This window comes from Pinus tabuliformis, chromosome 4_2 (assembly GCF_031772625.1).
Source record: "Pinus tabuliformis cultivar Carrire ecotype Pingquan chromosome 4_2, CPIR1, whole genome shotgun sequence".
NCBI classification, from domain to species: domain Eukaryota; kingdom Viridiplantae; phylum Streptophyta; class Pinopsida; order Pinales; family Pinaceae; genus Pinus; species Pinus tabuliformis.
The window spans coordinates 880143789-880163360 of NC_142304.1; the positions used below are offsets into that span (position 1 = coordinate 880143789).

The window sequence follows — 19572 nt, forward strand, 5'->3', positions numbered from 1 at the left end:
GGGTGAATGGGCCAGCATTTGATGATTTGCATGCACAAATCAAGTGAATTTGGTTGCAAGGACCTCCTAGTTTGGTAGCCCTTGTCAAGCCATTTCGTTTGATAGGTGGCACATTTTGTGGGTCCTCCTGGTTGGAGATATTAATTTTTAAAGATTCATGCCCCAATCAATGGGCTTTGCACCAGCACATTTGGCCCAAAGGTTTTTGGCCTTAACATTCATTGCTACCCTAAAAGGAAGGTCAAAATTTATAAATTAAGAAGCCTAAATTCATTGGTTCAAATCTGCCTTGAAAGGAGATTATAAGAAAGGCAAAATTTGATTTTTTTTTTAAAGTGTCCTAAAGCCTCCTTGTATAGGTCAGCTTGATAAGAGTTCAGGTTGGCTCCAAGAACAGTCATGACCATTCATAAAAATATCATTATGCGCTCAAGTCGGCCCCAGTTAAGGGCCTCTCCAAATCATGTATATATAGGCCAGCCATGGAGCACAAATGAACAGCAAATTCGTGGGATTTGAGGTAGCAAACCAGGCAAGAAAAGACTGAGGCTCAAGCTTCATTGAAGATTTGTTGAAGGATGCTGAATATTCAAAGTAACTCATTTGATATAGCTTTCTGTGGAGGTGTTTCTGCCCCATTTTTCTGTGATGAAATTTTGATCAAGTCAGGCAAATTCGATGGTTGAACAACATGTCCCCCATGGTAATGTTATGAAGTGTTATCAGATTTAGTTAGAGCTTACGACTTTCACACCGAGGCCAAGAAGTTATAGCACTGCATCCAATCAAGAATACCAAGACATGAAATATCAAAGTACGACATAGTGTGACCAAAGTGTACCAAGTTACCAACAATAACTCATATTTGCAAATATGAGAGGTGAGGGTGGAGTATCTGATATACCACTGCTGGTCTAGCACAACACTATTTTAAGGAAAGAAATAAGAGAATTGTCTGAGTCTGGAGAGTCCGAGCAAGAGAGCTCATAAAATCAGCAACAATACACCTTTGTGAGGGTCCCTCTATGGTAGTTTCCCCTTGGGGGTAACCTATTAGGGTTATATTATCATTTGTTTATTCTTCTTTACTTTTGTTATTAATTCTAAATCTGTTATAGTGTACTGTTTACTGTCAAATCATTTGTGTATGTGATTGAGTTTCTTATTTCGTTATTCCTGTCTATGACATCTAGGGGAAGCTCATGAGATAGAGGTTATTGAAATGTTTTCTGAGTCATGTTATCAGAGTTTTATGTATATTGGGGAACTAACCTTGAAAAAATATCATGGTAGTTTAAGATGAAATTGTGCATAAGATACGGGAAGATTATATATGGACTGCTTTATATTGCTGTTTTTCTGAGTTTTTGCATTTCTTTAAGTGTTTGAGTTGCTTACATTTTGTAGATTCATATATTCCATATATTTGATGAATCATAGTGTGCAAAAAGATTATGCTTAGTTTTCTGTTAAGCCGATAGACTATTTTTAGTCCCGTGGATGTTAAAATATCATTCATTCATTCATCCAAATGCTTTTTGGTGGTAGGAAGATAACTTTTTATTGATATAATTTTTTTACTGACTAACTTTCTTTGTGATATGTTTTGATCAGATTGACTTGTTGCATGGAGTAATGTCTGACAAGGAATACATGGTTATTATAGATTGTGCCTCTTCAAATATATCTGAAGAGGCAGACATTCCTCCAAATGTTAGAGATATTCGAGAAGGACAACTGGCTTGTCTACAAGTTGAAAATGAACTGGGAAAATCCAATCAAAATATTATCTCTAATGAGGATCAGATGAGTGGCCAAGATGGTTCGTCCTTTACACTAACACTAGTGACGGTGGAAGTTCAATTTGCCTCATTGGAGTTATATAATGGCATTGATCGGGAGTCTCCTCTTGCTAGAATGGATGTAGGTTTTTTCTTTTGAATATTGGTGATCAAATTTTCTTTAGGTTTTGATAATTTGGTTATATGAAATTTGACTACTTAGATCAACCAATACAAGCAAAATTGAGCATATTGTGAATTTTGTTATTTCATATTTACTTTTTTTGTTTAAGGCATCCCCTTTCATTTCACCTGCGCGCGTATCTTTTCTTGTAGTTTTCAACTTTTCACAGCAGTAACATATTTGAAAAAACTTTGTGCAGCTACAAGGGCTTTGGGTTGCATATAGAACATCCTCGATCTCAGAAATAGATCTCTATGTCACACTATCAAAATTGTCAGTTCTGGATCTGCGACCTAGCACAAAGCCTGAGATGCGTCTAATGCTCGGGTCTATGACAGATGTTGAGGATGATGGGCTTAATAATGAGCCTCGTGGGGCAACCAAGTCAGACATTCCTAAACTAACCATGTTAGTTATGGATTGGAGAGTCAAGACAGACTCCCAAGCCTTTGTGGTTCGGATGCAGCAACCACGGTTGCTTGTTGTTCTGGACTTCTTGCTTGCAGTAGGTGAATATTTTGTGCCTGCACTGGGGATAATCACTGGGCGGGAGGAAGTAATGGACATACAAAATGATCCAGTCACCATGCATGACCATGTTCGCCTAAATGCATCTCTCTATGAGCAGAAAGAAGATATTGTATTTTTATCTCCACATCGACAACTGATTGCAGATTCTTATGATGTGGATGAGTTTACTTATGATGGATGTGGGAATACAATCTGTCTGATTGGAAAGGATAACTTGAAAGGGAATTCTTCGCCTAGCTTGCAGCCCCTCATTATAATTGGATATGGGAAAAAGCTTCGTTTCAAGAATATAAGAATTAAGGTACATGCCATGTTTTTTCTGTTATTTCAAAATACTCTGGTTATTCTTGAATTAGTTAATAGTTTATTTATATCTTCACACAGCATGCTCTTTACTGTTTTTATACACCTGTATATGTAACGACTTTGATATGTAACAACTAAAAATGGAAAGAGCTAAGCGTGTGAAAACTAATTTATGCAATGCTGTAACAAATTGTTCTAGTAGATTGAATTTGTTCATGGACATTCTTCATAGTGGTCATTGTAGCTTGACAAGTTTACATGCATTAGTATTCAATTATAGAAATCTCTGAGATTTATTTGACATTCAAAGTGTTTATTCTTAACATAGAAATTTTGCATCATAACTTCTTAACTAGTGAAAAAAATAGGGCCAATAGACCCAGTGTTCTAAAACTTGGACTGAGCTGACTCATACTCATTGAATAGCTCAGTTGAGAGTGCCAGTTTGGTTGGCCGAGTACTCAGCTGGTTATGCAATGCTGTAACAAATTGTTCTAGTAGATTGAATTTGTTCATGGACATTCTTCATACTGGTCATTGTAGCTTGACAAGTTTACATGCCTTAGGATTCAATTTTAGAAATCTCGGAGATTTATTTGACATTCAAAGTGTTTATTCTTAACATAGAAATTTTGCATCATAACTTCTCAACTAGTGAAAAAAATAGGGCCAATAGACCCAGTGTTTTAAAACTTGGACTGAGCTGACTCATACTCGGTGAACAGCTCAGTTGAGAGTGTCGGTTTGGTTGGCCGAGTACTCAGCTGGTTTGGTACAGAACCGGCCCTACTTGACTGAGTTTGTACCTACTCATCCAAGTTAGTCCTGGATTGCAAATCCTGCATGTTCAGGACAGGAAGAACATGAATCTGATATTTTCATGTCTGTTGATCATATGTCACCATAATACTTATAAAAAATATAAGAACCTGTTTGGTTTGTGATATTTGAACTGGATTATTAGGTTATGTCAATCTCATGGATGCCTGGTTTTAGGCAGGTCCTCGAGATCCTCATTTTCAATGACAGTCTGAGTTCTACCCTGAAGGTTTAAAATACTAGGTTTAATAACAGAGTCATTCAAATGTTTGTGGGCTCAAGGATCAATCCATTATGAATAAGAGAATGTACCTTGAGTATTAGGCAATTTGTGATTTTGTTGGAGTGTATCTTGTTGCCCAGGTTGGCTAAGGTAAAACCTGCCTTTGGTCTTGGTAGTTTTCAACATAGTTGTAGGATGTGACTCGTAATAAAACTTCATATATGTAGGAAAGATTGTACTGACTTTTTGTTCTTGCCTTGTTCAGAAAAATATTATTTGGGCCCTGGTTGTGGGTTTATACTTCCAAGTTGTAACTGAAGTAACAATATTTATATGCTGGAATATATGAAATGCGATATTTAACTTAAAAGTTGAAACGTAGTCTGTTATCATTTTGACGTGACTGTCATGCTGTTTGTAACTAAAGTAACAAGATTTATATGATGAAATAAAGTTTCAAACACCGATTTATTGTTTTGAACCTTGTAAGAATGTTTTATGATATTGTCACATTTTAAGCTGTCATGCTAAGAACTGAATGTGATTTGAAATGCTTCTAAAAATTTAAAGGTATTGCTGTGTTGTTATTTAAGATTTTGCAATTTTCAACATCAAGTTTGTGCTTAAATTTAGGTTTGTATAATTGTATAATTGTACAATTTTATTCTTATCTACACTTTATGGAGGCTCAATAAAGGCAGCATAGCTTATGAAATCAGATCATGTGTTTTGTCTCTTCCAGAATGGTTCACAATTGGGGGAGCAAATATATTTAAGCAATGATAGCAGTTATTCTGCCTCTGTGGAAGATGGTGTGACTTTCGATGTTTTAAATGAGGAAGAATATTCTTTCGACTCTGATGACATAAGGAATAAGGGCCACCGTCCATCTGTTGTTTCAGAAGAACATGGCACCAATTTTAATGGAGCTAATAATTTCATTATTGAAGTACAGGTATATCATTGAAATTGTTTTCATTCTTTAGTTTCCTTCTATCAAAGGCTAGGTTGTTAAGTGTCTGTAATTTTCTAAGCATTTATAATTTAAATAGAATTTAAAAATACCCATGAAAGTGTTACTTTGTGGGAGGTGGTATGAAATTTCATGTCTTCCATGCTTTTTAACTTTCATTATTATTGGCTTTTGTTATCATCTTACTTGTTTACCGAAAGATCCCTTTTAGAGTAGATTACTACAAAGTAATTTGTTGGAAGGTAATCTTAATTTTCAATTATAAAAAAATTATTTTATTATGTTGGTATTATATGTTACGTGATAAAGGGAGAATGTAATTGTATTACAAAGGAAGGCGTTAGTGATACAATGTTTTAGCATCTTGTTATTCATGGTTTAGGTAGTCGCACTACCCAATTGCCCCATCCAAACCTTAAATAGTAGTGCATTAATATATTTGGTCAGCTAAGACCTATGTTGTATGGATTTGAAGAATTCCCTTGTTAATCACCTTTTTAATCTGGAACATGATTTTAATCTCTTTACAGAAAGAAAGTTGGTTTTCAACATAACTATAAAAATCTGCAAAACCTATTGAGAAGAGATTGCCTTTTATGTTTTAATATATTCGTCATTAACAAGAATATAATGAATATTCTTCAACGCCCTTGGTCTTTTTGACTGGCTCGCTGGACTAACTGTTGGATCTTTGACTCCTCAGCGCATTCCTGCTAGGTCCAATGGCTAGATCAACCCCAAACGTTAACTTATTTGACCTCCACGTGGCATAATATGAGGACATCATCTTGCACGAGAGAGGGATCTCCAACATCCTTGGGAAACTGGGAATTTTGACACCTGGGTTTTATTCTTTACTTTTGTAGACCACTTTTTACTTATTGCATCTCTCATTCTGTCAAAATCTGCTCTTGTTATGCCACTTGGAAACTCCCACATGCTGCTGGACCACCTTTGACTGCCATTTTCTTGATGATGCCTTCACATTTTGGAAATATTTCAATGTGGTATGTCATCTACATTTTTTGCTGAGCATTTTGAGACGAAGTTGACTTTTTTCCTTTCGGGACCACATGCATTAGGAAAGAAAGCACTGACTGGAGGATGGATGAGAGTCATCTGAGGCTAGATGTCTGTGGGTCAGAATAAGGCTGCCGGCTGGCAAGCTAAAACAACAGGAGAAATTTTTTCTCCTAGGGGTTACCCATGTGGGTGGGTTACAGGTATCAGATAGAAAGTGCTGCCAAAGAATAAATGATTGGAATAAACAAATTCTAGCAATGGTGCGTAAAATCATGAGGGTAAAAATCACTGTGTAGTGCAAATATTTAAGAATTGGGCAGACATTCAGACAAAGTTCTCATAGGTAGCCCAAGTAAACAGCTGAAACTTCAAAGCAAAGTTACAGGCTAAGCAGATATAGGGAATAAAATCTCGACGGTTAATTGAGTTGAATGCAGTTCAGAATCCAGATTGACAGGAGAGATTCAAAACACGGATCTATTGTGGAAAGTTTTCCTGGGCACTTCGTGTGACTTTACTGGGAGAGATCATATTATTAATGGGAACAACGGCATCAAGTGAGCAACAACAGCAATAGGGTTGACTTATGAACAAAGATTTGATTTTGATGGTTTGATGAAAACAAACATGTATTAAAGAAAAACATAGAACGTATCAAAATTTCATTTGTAACAGAATCCAGTTCTGAAGACATTTTTCCTAACAGACTATGCAAGTTCTGCTCATATTGTTTTCTGCTCCTAGTTTTCCAATTGCTTTTGCCTATTTCACTTTTAGTTTATCTTTTACAGGTTTTTTTATTGGATTTTGCCTAGTTTCCCATGATATTGATATTTCAAAATCCCTAGCAGGTGTATATCTACTAAGCTATCTTTCCTTGTGGAAATTTTGCAGGCTGTGGCTCCAGAACTTACATTCTATGACAGCACAAAATGGTCTTCAGAGAATATCTTGAAAGGGGAAAAGCTGCTTCGGGCAAAACTGGACATCAATTTAATGTTAGTACTTTGTCTATTGTAGCCAAACATTTTACAGAAATTATCAAGTGAAAGTATTTGATGAAGTGATTAATAGATTTTCAGAAGAAAATATTAGATAAGTTATTTAATGTCTAACAAATTGTTGGAAACACTGAGAGGGGGCGTGAATCAGTATTTCACTTTTTCTTACAATTACTATCAAAACTATTAACCAATAATATCACATCAAAGCAACACAAGATATATATGAACAATATATTTATATTACAAGGTAAGCAACAACTTTTTGTTTACCAGCTACAACTGGAAGGGTTACAATCCCAAGATATTTACCAGTCACTACTAGAAGGAGCTACAACCCTTGGTTTATCAACATCCATTGAAAGGAGGCAACAACTTCCTGAAGGAAGCTACAACTTCCTTCCCTAGCACCACCCTGCCACTCTATAGAATAAAAGATAAATCAAAATCTTCTTGGGCTCCCATACCAGGGACAATGGCCCACTTACAGCAACATTCAAACAAATTCAGTTCTGCCCCTTGTCATATGCAATCTGTAGATAATTCAACAATAAAATGCATATATCAGATCATCAAGACAATTGCGCTTACTCTGTCTTTGATTTGCTTTACAAGTTCTTCAAAGTTTCCGCAAGAATGACTTCAATGCCTGGTCAAGAATGACTCCAATGCCTGCTTAAGAATGACTCCAATTACTCCAAGAATGACTTCAATGCCTGTTCCAAAACTTCATCAGGTCTGATATTAAAGTCTGCTACAAAGACAGCTTGAAGAGCTGCTCTAAAATGATGCCTGTGATTTCCTTTAAGCAGTTACTTGAATTTCCACAAAGTGTTCTTGAAGACAGATTCCAATCTACTTCAGACAAGCTTGAAGTAATACAATGTATGTGTTATGAATAAATATATAGGAAATAATGTAAAATAATGTAAATTATAATAATCATAAATAATGATTAGTTAATTAGTAATTAGGTTGAAGAGTCATGTCTAATGAGACATGACTCTCGATGAAGAGCCACCTGCTTGGTATATAAACAAGCCTCTCACTTTCATTGTATCATCATTCTTATTCACACATTTAATATATAATATTTGTATCTTCATAGATATCTTTATATTCCAAGTCTTCTGGAGTAATTAATCTGAAGAAGGAACTTTGTTTGCTTCATTTGGTACCAGAGCATTCAATCCTTTGGCTGCTTCACCCCTGCACAGAGCCACGCTCTCTGATCTAGGCCCCTGGCCATCGACTCTTCGTCAACCTTATTGCTGTTGCAGTTTAAGCGTTTAGCTACAATCAAAGTTTCTCCGTCTCGCGATCAGGGTTTTGGCCACATAGAAAGAGTTAATTATAAATAAAAAAAGACAAGAATTTTTTTATAAGTAAATAATATATATATATATATATATATATATATATATATATATATATCGAGAGAGATCAAGAGAGAGAGAGAGAGAGAGAGAGAGAGAGAGAGAGAGAGAGAGATATAATAAAAAGAAAAGAAAAGTAAAGATTATATATTAAAAAAAATATACAGGGTTAAAAAAAATCATATAAAAAATATGTATTATAAAACAAGGGATTATTAAAAAAAATTTATATATAAAATAAAATAAAATTACACATTAAAAAGACAAAAGATCATAGAAATTAAACTTACCTATTAAAACAAATAAAATAAAAATAAAAACTTACTAGATTGCTTTTGCCATCATCCGGCCACTCTGCCTATGCCATTATCCGGCGAATCGATCTGCAACCAACTAGCCACAACACTACAGTCATGACTGTCTGCCTAACTTTTGGTATGTTGTCCAATGGATTCCCAACAATTATTGTCATCCCTATTCACCGCTGCGCTTCATCTCTGTTTCAACGCAAGTTTCGCCATCTTCTTCTTCCTCCACGATACTTGTGTTGTTGCCTACATACATGATTGCCTTACTTCTAACTCTCATCCTAGTCGACAAAATCACCGCTAAAATCACTCTTTTTGGTTTGTGGTTTATCTGAAAATCTCAGTCCATAACTCTACCGTGATACCAATTGGGAGATAATACAGGTAGAAGAAGCATTGCCTTTTGTCCATTCTTCCCTACTCGAACCACAAAATCCGACCATCGTCGACAACTTTCAGTTGTTCCTGCAACCATTTTTTCTCGCTGGTCCTTGTAACAGTCAGCAACCACCCAAGATCCTCCATCGAATTCCACTGATGTCTGCCCACATCCTTCTCGATTCTCAATGTTTGTCCTGCCTCCAGCCAATGGACAATCAAACCATTTCATACATCATTGCCAAAAGTCACGACAAATGAAAAGGTCGTGGCTATTTGTGAAGTTAATGATTTATTAGGGAGAAGGGTTATACATGAATTGGATTTATTAAAAAGCATGGTTTTATAAAGTGAAGTTACGGATTTATTAAGAGCAAGGTTTTAGAAAGTTCTATATTATATAAAAAAGGTAATATATAAAAACTTATAATATAGTTAATTATATAGGTCAAGTCAAATAACCACTGAATACGTGGAAGATTAAGGAAACTTATTTTATTAAACAAAACAGAAAAATTAGAATATTATTGAGACGTTTTAAGTCTACATATAAGTCTCAATATATAATTATAAGAGGAGAAGGGTTATTCGTGAAGTAAAGAGTTTATTAACGAAGAAGGTTAGCAAAAAGTACTCAAATAAAAAGGAAAAGGGTTAGATTGAGAATTTTATATATATAAGGGTATAAAAAGGGAGATAGATTATACCTTATTAAGTAGAAAAAAGAGTATTAAAAGCTGAAAAAAAATGGAGTTTAAATTGGAGATAAAAGAAGAAAGATTTCTAGAGACCTTAATCGGTTATGCTAAAGTACTATTTAAAATTAAAGGAACTCTCGCAGGAAAAGATGTCACTATTGCTATCTCTCGCGCCGAAGATACAAATTATATAATGCCTAAAATCGCAAACCAATTAGTAGTTCTGGAGACAAATATAATAAAAAAATTAGACTGTTTAAAGAAAACAATACGAAATAACTGATTTACTGTTAAACTTTGGCGATTATACATTTATATCGCAATTCTTGGTTCAATCCCTATGGACTGAACCACGTGACATTATTCTGGGATCCAGATGGATGGAAACCATAGGTTCCTTCATCCTGAATATGAAAAAGAAGTTCTAGACATTTTCATACAAAAGGAAAAAAATAACATTTCAAGATGTTACATTGAAGCCAAATTCAGTAATGCCAAATGACATACAAGATATTTCAAAAGTAATTTTTCAAGAAGGTAAAAAAGTTCTACAAAATATGTAAGGAGAAGTTGACAAGATCACTGCTGACAAAAGTGAAGAAGTTTCTCGACTTAAAAACCATAGTCAAAAATTACTGATGCAAATTATGAAACTTAAGAAGGATAAGAAGTCATTAGAAAACAAGGTACACCAACTTGTCGAGAAGGAAGCATCAAATGTAGGAATTCAAGTTGACGAAAAAACAACAAATACCGATCCAGTGAATGTCACAACTCAGGAAGAAGACAAGCAAGTTGAAGAAAATAGAAACTTAGATGTTGGAGTTCAGACAATGAACATCCCAAGTGAATGTTCCGTAACCAACTCAACATCTTCGCTAGAAGAAAATAAAAAAAATTGCCACACCCCCAATAAGGTAAAGTCAAACCAAAAAATTTCCATATCAACATCTGAATCATGAGAGTAGACAACTGAACCATGCTACATATCGGGACCATTCAGAACAGAAACAACAAACACATGTTCTAGAGAATAGTGATGTAACCTCAATCCAGTCCTATGATGACAAGTTGTTACAAAATTCCAATGATCATAATATTACATAGAAGATTAATCTAGGATGGTCTGATCCCTTCTCAGGGTGACAGTTTTGTTTGTCACTTAGAAGATTATATCAACTTGTATCAATGAAGATGATGGTTCCGAAACGAGAAGACATTGGAAACTGAAAAAGAGATAAGCCTTTTTCATTGACAAGCTTTGAGGGCAACACTTTTTGAGGAAGAAGGCAATGTTATGAATAAATATATAGGAAATAATGTAAAATAATGTAAATGATAACAATCATAAATAATGATTAGTTAATTAGGAATTAGGTTGAAGAGTCATGTCTAAATGAGACATGACTCTCCATGAAGAGACACCTGCTTGGTATATAAGCAAGCCTCTCACTCTCATTCTATCATCATTCTTATGCACACATTTAATATATAATATTTGTATTCTCATGGATATCTTTGTATTCCAAGTCTTCTGGAGTAATTAATTTGAAGAAGGAACTTTGTTCGCTTCAGTATGAAGTTATGAACTCAAGATGTCCTCTGAAGGTGGCTTTAAGACTACCCTAACCAGGGCTGAACTTTGCCCTAGAACAGATCCAAAAAGGACTTCAGGGAAGAACGGACAGTTACTTCAGATAGGCCCTAAATTAGTCACATAAGGAGAGCCTTGGATCTGCTTCAGGGGAATACTTCAGCGAGTAAAAGGAGATACAATCATACCTCAGAAATCTATGTCCTAAAAAGATTTGGACCAGCCACAGAAGGTAGCGTGAGATCAGTGAAAATAGGTCCCAGATGAATGTTTCAAAGGTCAACTTCTGCCACATGATGGGTCCAGGAATAGCCTGAAAAATTACCTCAGAAAGTTACCATATGACAGGGCCGAATTCTGCCTCAGGAGAAGGTTTGAATTGGGCATCAAAAACCTCAGATCTGCATGAGAACATGCGAAGAAAAACCTCGGAAAAGGATCCCGTAGATGCAGAGCGAAATATGTCTCAAAAAATGCTTGAAGAATTTGAATTCAGAGCCTTGGTCATTGTGCTTCATGTCCAGTTTCTTTTCTTCTGATCACTTCGGATTCCTCCACAGATCTACTTGCCTTAGAGATGCCGAGTTGATGGTGTTTTGATGCTCCATGATGAGGTAATATATGGGGAAGAAGGGAGGCCTAATGGGGCTGACCTGATCCATGAACAAGGACCACCTTTTCCTGGAGCCGACCTGTAAGAGGATACTTTTAGCCCTTTAAAGAAATTAAGTTTTGTATTATTCAAAGTACATGATTTGAGGCAAATGGAGTGATAAGGTCATAAACATTTGAGGCAAATGCTGGTGCTAAACCTATCCTTGGGACATCAAAATTCAAAAATTAATATCTCTCCAACCAAGACGACCCACAAGGTGTGCCACCTATCAAACGAAATGGCGTAACAAGGGCTACCAATCTAGAGGGCGTTGTACCCAAATTCACTTGCTTTGTGCATGCAAATCACCAAACAAGTGCTGGCCCATTCACCCTTTGACATGAATGACAAATTTTCCAACACCATTGACCTTTAAAAGCTCAATGGGGACTGCGAAGTACATCTAGGTCAATATGAAATGGGAGTGCAAGGGAAATTCCTATGTAAGCAAGATTAAAGCGCTTGTTTCTCAGAGACATCAAAATTCTATACAAATCTGGTTTAACTAATGTGGAATGCTGATTCTGTTCCTCATTTTTTCAGTTTTCAAAGAAAGCAAAATGAATATTGTATTCTTGCCTAGTATTGGAAGCTTGAAGAAAGATAATTAAATTGTTATGATGGATTTCATATTAACTAATGATGTAGTTGATATATATACTTTGTTTTTCTTTTTGTTTTGTTCAATTTAGCATTAGTTGTCAAATTATTGGACTTGAAAACTAACAAAACAGCTTTTGTAATATTGCTTAGTTCTTACTAGTGTAAATTTATACTTGTTGACTATAGGTATGCTGCAAAAGAAAATGATAGATGGATCCGTGCATTTGTTAAAGGCCTTACTGTTGAAAGTGGTTCCGGTCTTGCTGTACTTGATCCAGTGGATATATCAGGCGAATATACCTGTGTCCAGGATAAGACTAATGTTTCAGTTATGACAACAGATATTTATGTTCATCTTTCTCTGAGTGTTCTGCGCCTTTTGCTTCGGTTACAAGATGAAACAGTTTCAGCTTTGCAATTTGGAAGTGCCAATGCCTTATCGCGTTGCACACATTTTGATAGAATTTGGATTGATAAAAGAGGTTTGGAGTGCAGTAACTTACTCAATTATTGCTTCAAAAATTGTCCCTTCTATTTTTGGTTTTGCCTTTCGTATTTGTGTTAAACAATGACAAATTGTCTTCGTTTTTTTTGGTGTTTTCTTCTACTTTGCTTTTCATAAACTGGGCCTTATCTTAAACAGGTAATGGTTCTAATCAGCGTATAGCTATTTGGAGGCCCCGCCCTCCTTCAAATTATGTTATTCTAGGTGACTGTATTACACTGGGGTATGTAAATTGACTTATGTGTATGGTATTAGATTAAAGATTGATCTGTTATCTGTGATATGGGTTTTTTTGTCTTTGTCCTGACTAGGATAATTTAATGCGTAGTAATTAATTGTCACCACAGAAGTATTAAGCATAGTATCTCTTCATAGGTATTAACGATTAGTGCATCTTATTTCCAGATCTGTGCCTCCATCTCAAGCTGTGATGGCAGTCAGCAATACTTATGGCCGTGTGAAAAAACCTCTTGGCTTTCAATTAGTTTGGTCATTCTTTAGTTTAAATCATCTGGAAGCAGAGTCCTATAATCAAGATGAAGACGTGGAGTGTTCACTGTGGATGCCTATAGCACCTGAGGGATATACTGTTCTTGGTTGTGTTGCACAATTTGGCAAAGCTCCTCCATCAACTAGTGTTGTTAATTGTATTCGATCTGATCTTCTAACTTCTGCTATGTTTTCTGATTGTATATACTACAGTCCTCCTAATTCAAGGTATCTCTTATTTCTTTTTTTACCTTTTTAATTGTTCCATCATTCTTTGATAATATGAAAATTGCACTGGGTTGTAGAAATAACCAGTGCTGACATGTTGTATTTCCACATGATAGATCTTTATATATGATTTATACTGTGAGTTGAAACAGTGAATATTTGTACCTTGATTTCTTAAACTTGCTGTTTTTTATTCGAAGGGATCAATCTGGCTTCAGTATTTGGTGGATAGAAAATGCTGTTGGTTCTTTCTTTGCGCACACATCTGTTGAACCTCCTCCAAAATCTGCAGCCTGTGATCTGTGTGAAATGCTGCACCGAAACTTTGCTAATTTGAATTTGCATGAGGAGACAACATATTCTGAAATGAATGCACAATCTGATGTGGGAAGCAAGCATGGGGTGGATAGTGGACCAAGCATCCCTCGATGGGATAGAACAGCATCCATGGCCAGGTTGGCTCGTTCTTATATGTCAACCTCACAGTTCGATCTTATATGGTGGGATAAGGACAGTGACTCTAGACGTACAGTTTCCATTTGGCGACCTGTACCACCTCCTGGTTATGTTATTATTGGTGACAGCATTGTTGAAGGGTAATGTTTAGTCTTTAACTTTTTTTCTTTAAAAATTATTAGTGCACCTGTTTAATATAATGTGATATTTAATTATAGATTTTAATGTGGTTGTGTACATTTATATTTTTTTTCCTTTATGTAAACCATTACCCATTAAGTTAAATATTGTTTGAATGACATTAGGTTGGATCCACCGGGTTTGGGTGTAGTTCTGAGGGATGACAATTCTGGACGTCTTGAGAAACCTGTTAAATTTAAGAAAACACAAATACCAGGGAAGGGTCTTGAAGATGCTTTTATGTTGTTCCCTGTCGCACCTCCTGGTTTTGTATCATTAGGTTGTATAGCTTCAAGATCGGCAACTCTACCTCCCTTAGACACAGTGCGTTGTGTGCGTATGGACCTTGTAATCCAGGCAAATATGTCCAAGAAACCTGTCTGGAGCATGCCAGGTCTCAAGGGGTCATCTGGTTGTAGCTTATGGAGAGTTGAAAACCAGGTTTGTCAGAATTTATTTATGGACTGTCTTGCTCTTAGTTTATATTTGAAATTGTGAGAATGATTGATTGAAAATCAGTATGTTTTATTGTTTAAAGGGAAAATGAAAAGTGATTTTGGTTATCATAATTTCAAGAGATTGGCACATATACATCTTCTTTGTTTTACTTTACATTTGTAATGAGAAATCCATGGCAATTTTATATATAGCAAAAGTATCAAGTTCATTTTTATCCTCTCTCATCAAATGATTGATTTTACCATGTGCACATTTTACAGGCTGGCACATTTATTGCAATGCCTGACCAGAAAAGACCAGCAAGTCGGATGGCATATGGGCTTGCAGAGACTGGGAAACAAAAATTGCACGAGAACTTTAGTGGTGAAATGAAGATTGGTTGTTTATCAGTAACACTTTTGGATAATCTGCGTGGAATGGTATGTAAGATTTATTTAATTTTGAAAACTTGCAATTGGAACTCTTTTTGGTTGAACTGAATTAGTGCATACACTCTTTACATTTTGCTAAGGCATGCTAGCCTAAGAGCTTTTTCATTATTGTGTACAGGTGACACCTCTAGTGGACAGTACTCTGACAAATATAAATCTTGCTGCACATGGTCGACCGGAAGCATTGAATGTGGTAGTTGTCTCATCAGTAGCTACTTCCACTTTCAATCCTCAGTTGGAAGCATGGGAGCCTCTAATTGAACCATTTGATGGAATTTTCAAGTAACTATGACACTTTGTTCTCATTATGGAAAGATCAGCAATTGATTTTTTTGTTTTAAATACTTACAGAAACAGTTATAGTTGTATTAAAAAGGGGGCTGCGGCTGAACCATCCGCCAGTCTTATACAAAATTTTATGGAGGAAAACTGTTTTAAAGGCTTCAAAAGTTCTCAAAATAACAGCATAATTGTCTCCTATCTTCTCTATTCTTATAGTTCTATTACTAGAGTTAGCTGCTCTGCTTGTGTAAATCCTAACAAACTGGCCTAAAAGCAGGGCTACTTTACAAAACAGTACATCATTGAGGAATTATAGTGACCATGCTCTCTGGGGGCATTCATCTCGCTATCGGCATTTGACAAGAAGATGATTGATGAGTCCTTCTTAGCTTGGGACCGTGCTCTCTGGGGGCATTCATTCTTGCTACCGTCCTTTGACTAGAAGATGATTGATGAGTCTCTCTTATCTTGAGCTGTGTTATGCTGAACAATATCTTTCTCATTCGCCACTATATGGGAAGCTGCATACTTTATTGCATTAGAGACTGGCCTGTTCTCCATTTCCAGCTTTGATATTCAGTCCTAAAATAGTTGCATTTTCTTCTCCACTTCCTCTAATCTCTGGTTACTGTTCTCCACTCTAATGTCCAGCAGCATCTTGTTTGTTCTTGGTTGTTTCCATCTGCATACTTAGACCAATAATTTGTCTTTGAAATGTCTGCATTTTCAATAAGTTTCTTTTCTCCCATACTTTGCTCCAGCCCTCCCATTTCCATAGATAGAGAGAGAGACATTCCTGTGCTTTGGTGTAGTGGTAATACCTCTGTGCAGGTCGGCGTTTTTGCAAATTGCACATCTCTTGGAATTCCCATGAGAGTTGGCCTTCCCATTATCCCCGATTTTACTCAAATGCTCAACTTCCAACTGTCTATACTGCTTGCAAGTTGCAATCCTGCATTGGTGCCAGTCTCACCAAATTCATCCCAACCCTCTGTCTCTAGCAAAGTTTGAGGGTGACTGATTCTGGGGGAGAAACAGCATCCAGTTTGTTATTGAAAGAAATACCACGTTCATTACCTCCTCCCTTCTTGGCAGGGCAATAAAGGTAGACCTCCTGTGAAGTGAAGTGTGAGGATACTCAGAGGCTTGGTTCCATTATTGATGCATTACACCTTTCCCACAGTGCTTGTCACTTGTCCATTATATTGGATTGATTTATTGTTGGCTATGTGTTTAAAGAAAGAATTACTGTAGGAGCCAAAAAACTAAGTTTCCCCTCTTTATTCTCATTATTTCTGGTTACAAGTTCCATTTGATCTCTCATCTGCTGATTAATTTTGCTCTCTTAAATTCTTAATACATGATAGTTGTTCACCGGTTCAAAGCTCTCTGCTTTTTCCTTTTGTTCTCTGAATGTCAATCTGCTCAACTGTTGTTCTTGTGGTGATGATCTATAGATCATATGCATGACAGTGCCGAATAGTCCCCCATCACCCAGATCTGGGTTATCCTTTTTTGTTTCAAAATTGTCATACACTGAAATTGGGCCAAAGCTTCTGCTTGTTGGTAGCTTCACCTAGATCCCATGCAAAGGAAGTTTCTTGATTTCCTTTGGGGTCAAGAATGAACTCACATGCCACGAAAACCACCCACACCCCCGAACTTCCCCACCAGCTAAAGATGTCAATCTGCTCAGCTGTGGTTTTTGTGGTGACGATCTATATACCATATGCATGATAGTTGCTGACAAGTCCCCTATCTCCGATCTGGTATATCCCTTCTTGTTTCAAAATTATCATTTGCTCAAGCTGGGCCAAAGCTTCTGCTTGATTGTTGGTAGCTTTACCTTGATCCCATGTAAAGGAACTTTCCTGATTTCCTTTGGGGTCAAGAATGAACTGCCCTTCTGCCACCCCTCCCACCAGCTGCTCTGACCTGACAGCACCTGCCACCCCTCATGCAATCATTTTTAATAGATTACTGTGACCTGTTAAATCTGTAATACAACATCAAATGCATTGTAGTTCCACAATTAGGATATGATATATAAAATAGGTCAAGTGGCATGGCTTAGCATTGTATGGCAGGTGAGTTGATATGTTGTTGCTTTTATCTGTAGATATAAAGCATATGATGGTGAGTTGATATGTTGTTGCTTTTATCTGTAGATATGAAGCATATGATGCTAATTCTGACTTGCCATTGAGAGTTGGGAAACGTGTTCGAATTACGGCAACAAATATAGTAAATTTGAATATCACATCAGCAAATGTAGAAACATTCGTAGGATCGATACTTGCTTGGAGAAGTCAAATAGAGCATGAACAGAAGGCCCGAATGGCAATGCGGCTTGAAAAGGTTTCTATTTGAATGTGCTTTCTTCCTAGTCACTGTTTTAGTAAGTTTTTTCTTGAGGCTGTTTCATATAGTCATCGTATATATGTACTAATTTATACTATTTATTTTTGAATCCTCACAATGAAAACAGGATATTAATGACTACGGTGAACTGGCAGTGGATCAGAATGCATCTGCTCTACAAGTAGATGATTCTGAAAAATTAATCATCGAGAATAGACTTGGATGTGATTTGTATATCCGGCAGTACAGAGACAATTTTGAAGATATTGAGCTATTGAAGCCTGATAGAAATGTTCTTGTGCACCTTCCACCTCCAAGGTTTCCTGACAGATTGAATGCTGTCACGGAGACAAAGGCTTCTCGATACTATGTTGCTATTCATATTTTAGACGCGAGGGTATATGATATTCTTTCAATACTTGTCTTTTGTTGGATAACTATTAAATTTGTTTCTGATGGTATCTTTCTGGGTTTTCTTCGTGCTTTGTTTCACAGGAGTTAATGTTGACTGAAGATGGCAACGGGAAAAACTTCTTTTGTGCTCTCCGTTTAGTTACTGCGACACAAACATCAGAGGATCAAAAACCCTTTCCTCAGAGTGCAAGGTCTAGATGTGTTAGGCCATTGATGACAGAGACAAACAATCATTCTATTGGTGCAGTAAACTGGAATGAAGTGTTCATATTTGAAGTTCCTTATCAGGTACTTTTCCCTTATCAGGTCAATTTCTAACATCTATACATGAAACTTATCATGCCAAATACTATGTCAGGGATGTTTTTTCCAGTTTTGCAAACACCCCAATTTTATAGCGAAAAAACCGTGAAATCACGATATTTTGGTTGAGCTGATGTTTGCTGATTTTTACCGATATTTTGGCAGTATTTTAATTTTGCTGATGTTTGTTGATCTTTATCAATATTTTTTTCAATTTTTTTGTTTTTCCAGCCACTTGCCGATTTTATTCCTATGCGGATATTTGTAACATTGGCTTTTTTAACTCTATTTTTGCTTAGTTCACTGTTCTTTCCCTTTATATTTCTCCTGTCACACTTTTGGCTGTTCCTATCCAGATAATAGACTCATTAAATTGCTATCTATCTTCTTCTTGATTACAGTTAAATGCCTCCTACATAGAAGCAAATCATGTTTTCTAAAGTGTTACAATTGTCACGATAATATCACCATTATTGCAACAATATCACCAAATTCTGATGTGGCAATATTATTCCCTGTATTTATCATGATAATTTGAGGTTTTGAAATTATAGCAATAATATGGAAATTATTGCTCTGTCTGCCTTAATATACCTTATAACCAGATTCTTGAGTTTTTTTAAATCCTCATTTTCCAAAGTGAGTTAAGAGATTGAACTTTGAGGACAATGTGACCCTTTTCTGTCAAGCAAACAAGGGGAATCTGTTGTTTTCATTGCCATGATTCATTTCATGGGATACGTTTATTATCGTTTTGATGTGATGTTGTATTGTCCTCTCAGGAATTATTACTAAGGACAGATATCATATTTCAATATCGATGTGTGATGGACCACTTGACATCTTATATCAGTTTTATTGTCATATTTATATAGCAATGCATTTTTTGATGTTGTTGGTGCTTTAGATTAAAAAATTGAAAAAAATGTCTATTTTGTAATTTTTTTTTGGTGAGTTATTCGATTATTTCTGATAATTTAAAATATTTTCCCCGATATTGGCAATAAGTTA

The 19572-nt window shown here is 36.0% G+C and overlaps 1 protein-coding gene across 1 annotated transcript in view; it reads left to right on the forward strand.

Moving 5' to 3' along the window:
- Positions 1–18956, forward strand: part of LOC149172506 (uncharacterized) — a 287733-nt gene extending 268777 nt beyond the window's left edge. Inside the window, exons 33-47 of the mRNA XM_089426345.1 lie at positions 1615–1923; positions 2165–2797; positions 4587–4799; positions 6735–6838; positions 12640–12935; positions 13097–13181; positions 13364–13675; positions 13876–14271; positions 14437–14752; positions 15031–15189; positions 15320–15483; positions 17652–17841; positions 17972–18241; positions 18340–18546; positions 18861–18956. Coding sequence (XP_089282471.1) covers positions 1615–1923; positions 2165–2797; positions 4587–4799; positions 6735–6838; positions 12640–12935; positions 13097–13181; positions 13364–13675; positions 13876–14271; positions 14437–14752; positions 15031–15189; positions 15320–15483; positions 17652–17841; positions 17972–18241; positions 18340–18546; positions 18861–18956 — 3750 coding nt within the window. The remainder of the gene's footprint in view (positions 1–1614; positions 1924–2164; positions 2798–4586; positions 4800–6734; positions 6839–12639; positions 12936–13096; positions 13182–13363; positions 13676–13875; positions 14272–14436; positions 14753–15030; positions 15190–15319; positions 15484–17651; positions 17842–17971; positions 18242–18339; positions 18547–18860) is intronic.
- The last annotated feature ends 616 nt before the right edge of the window (positions 18957–19572 follow it).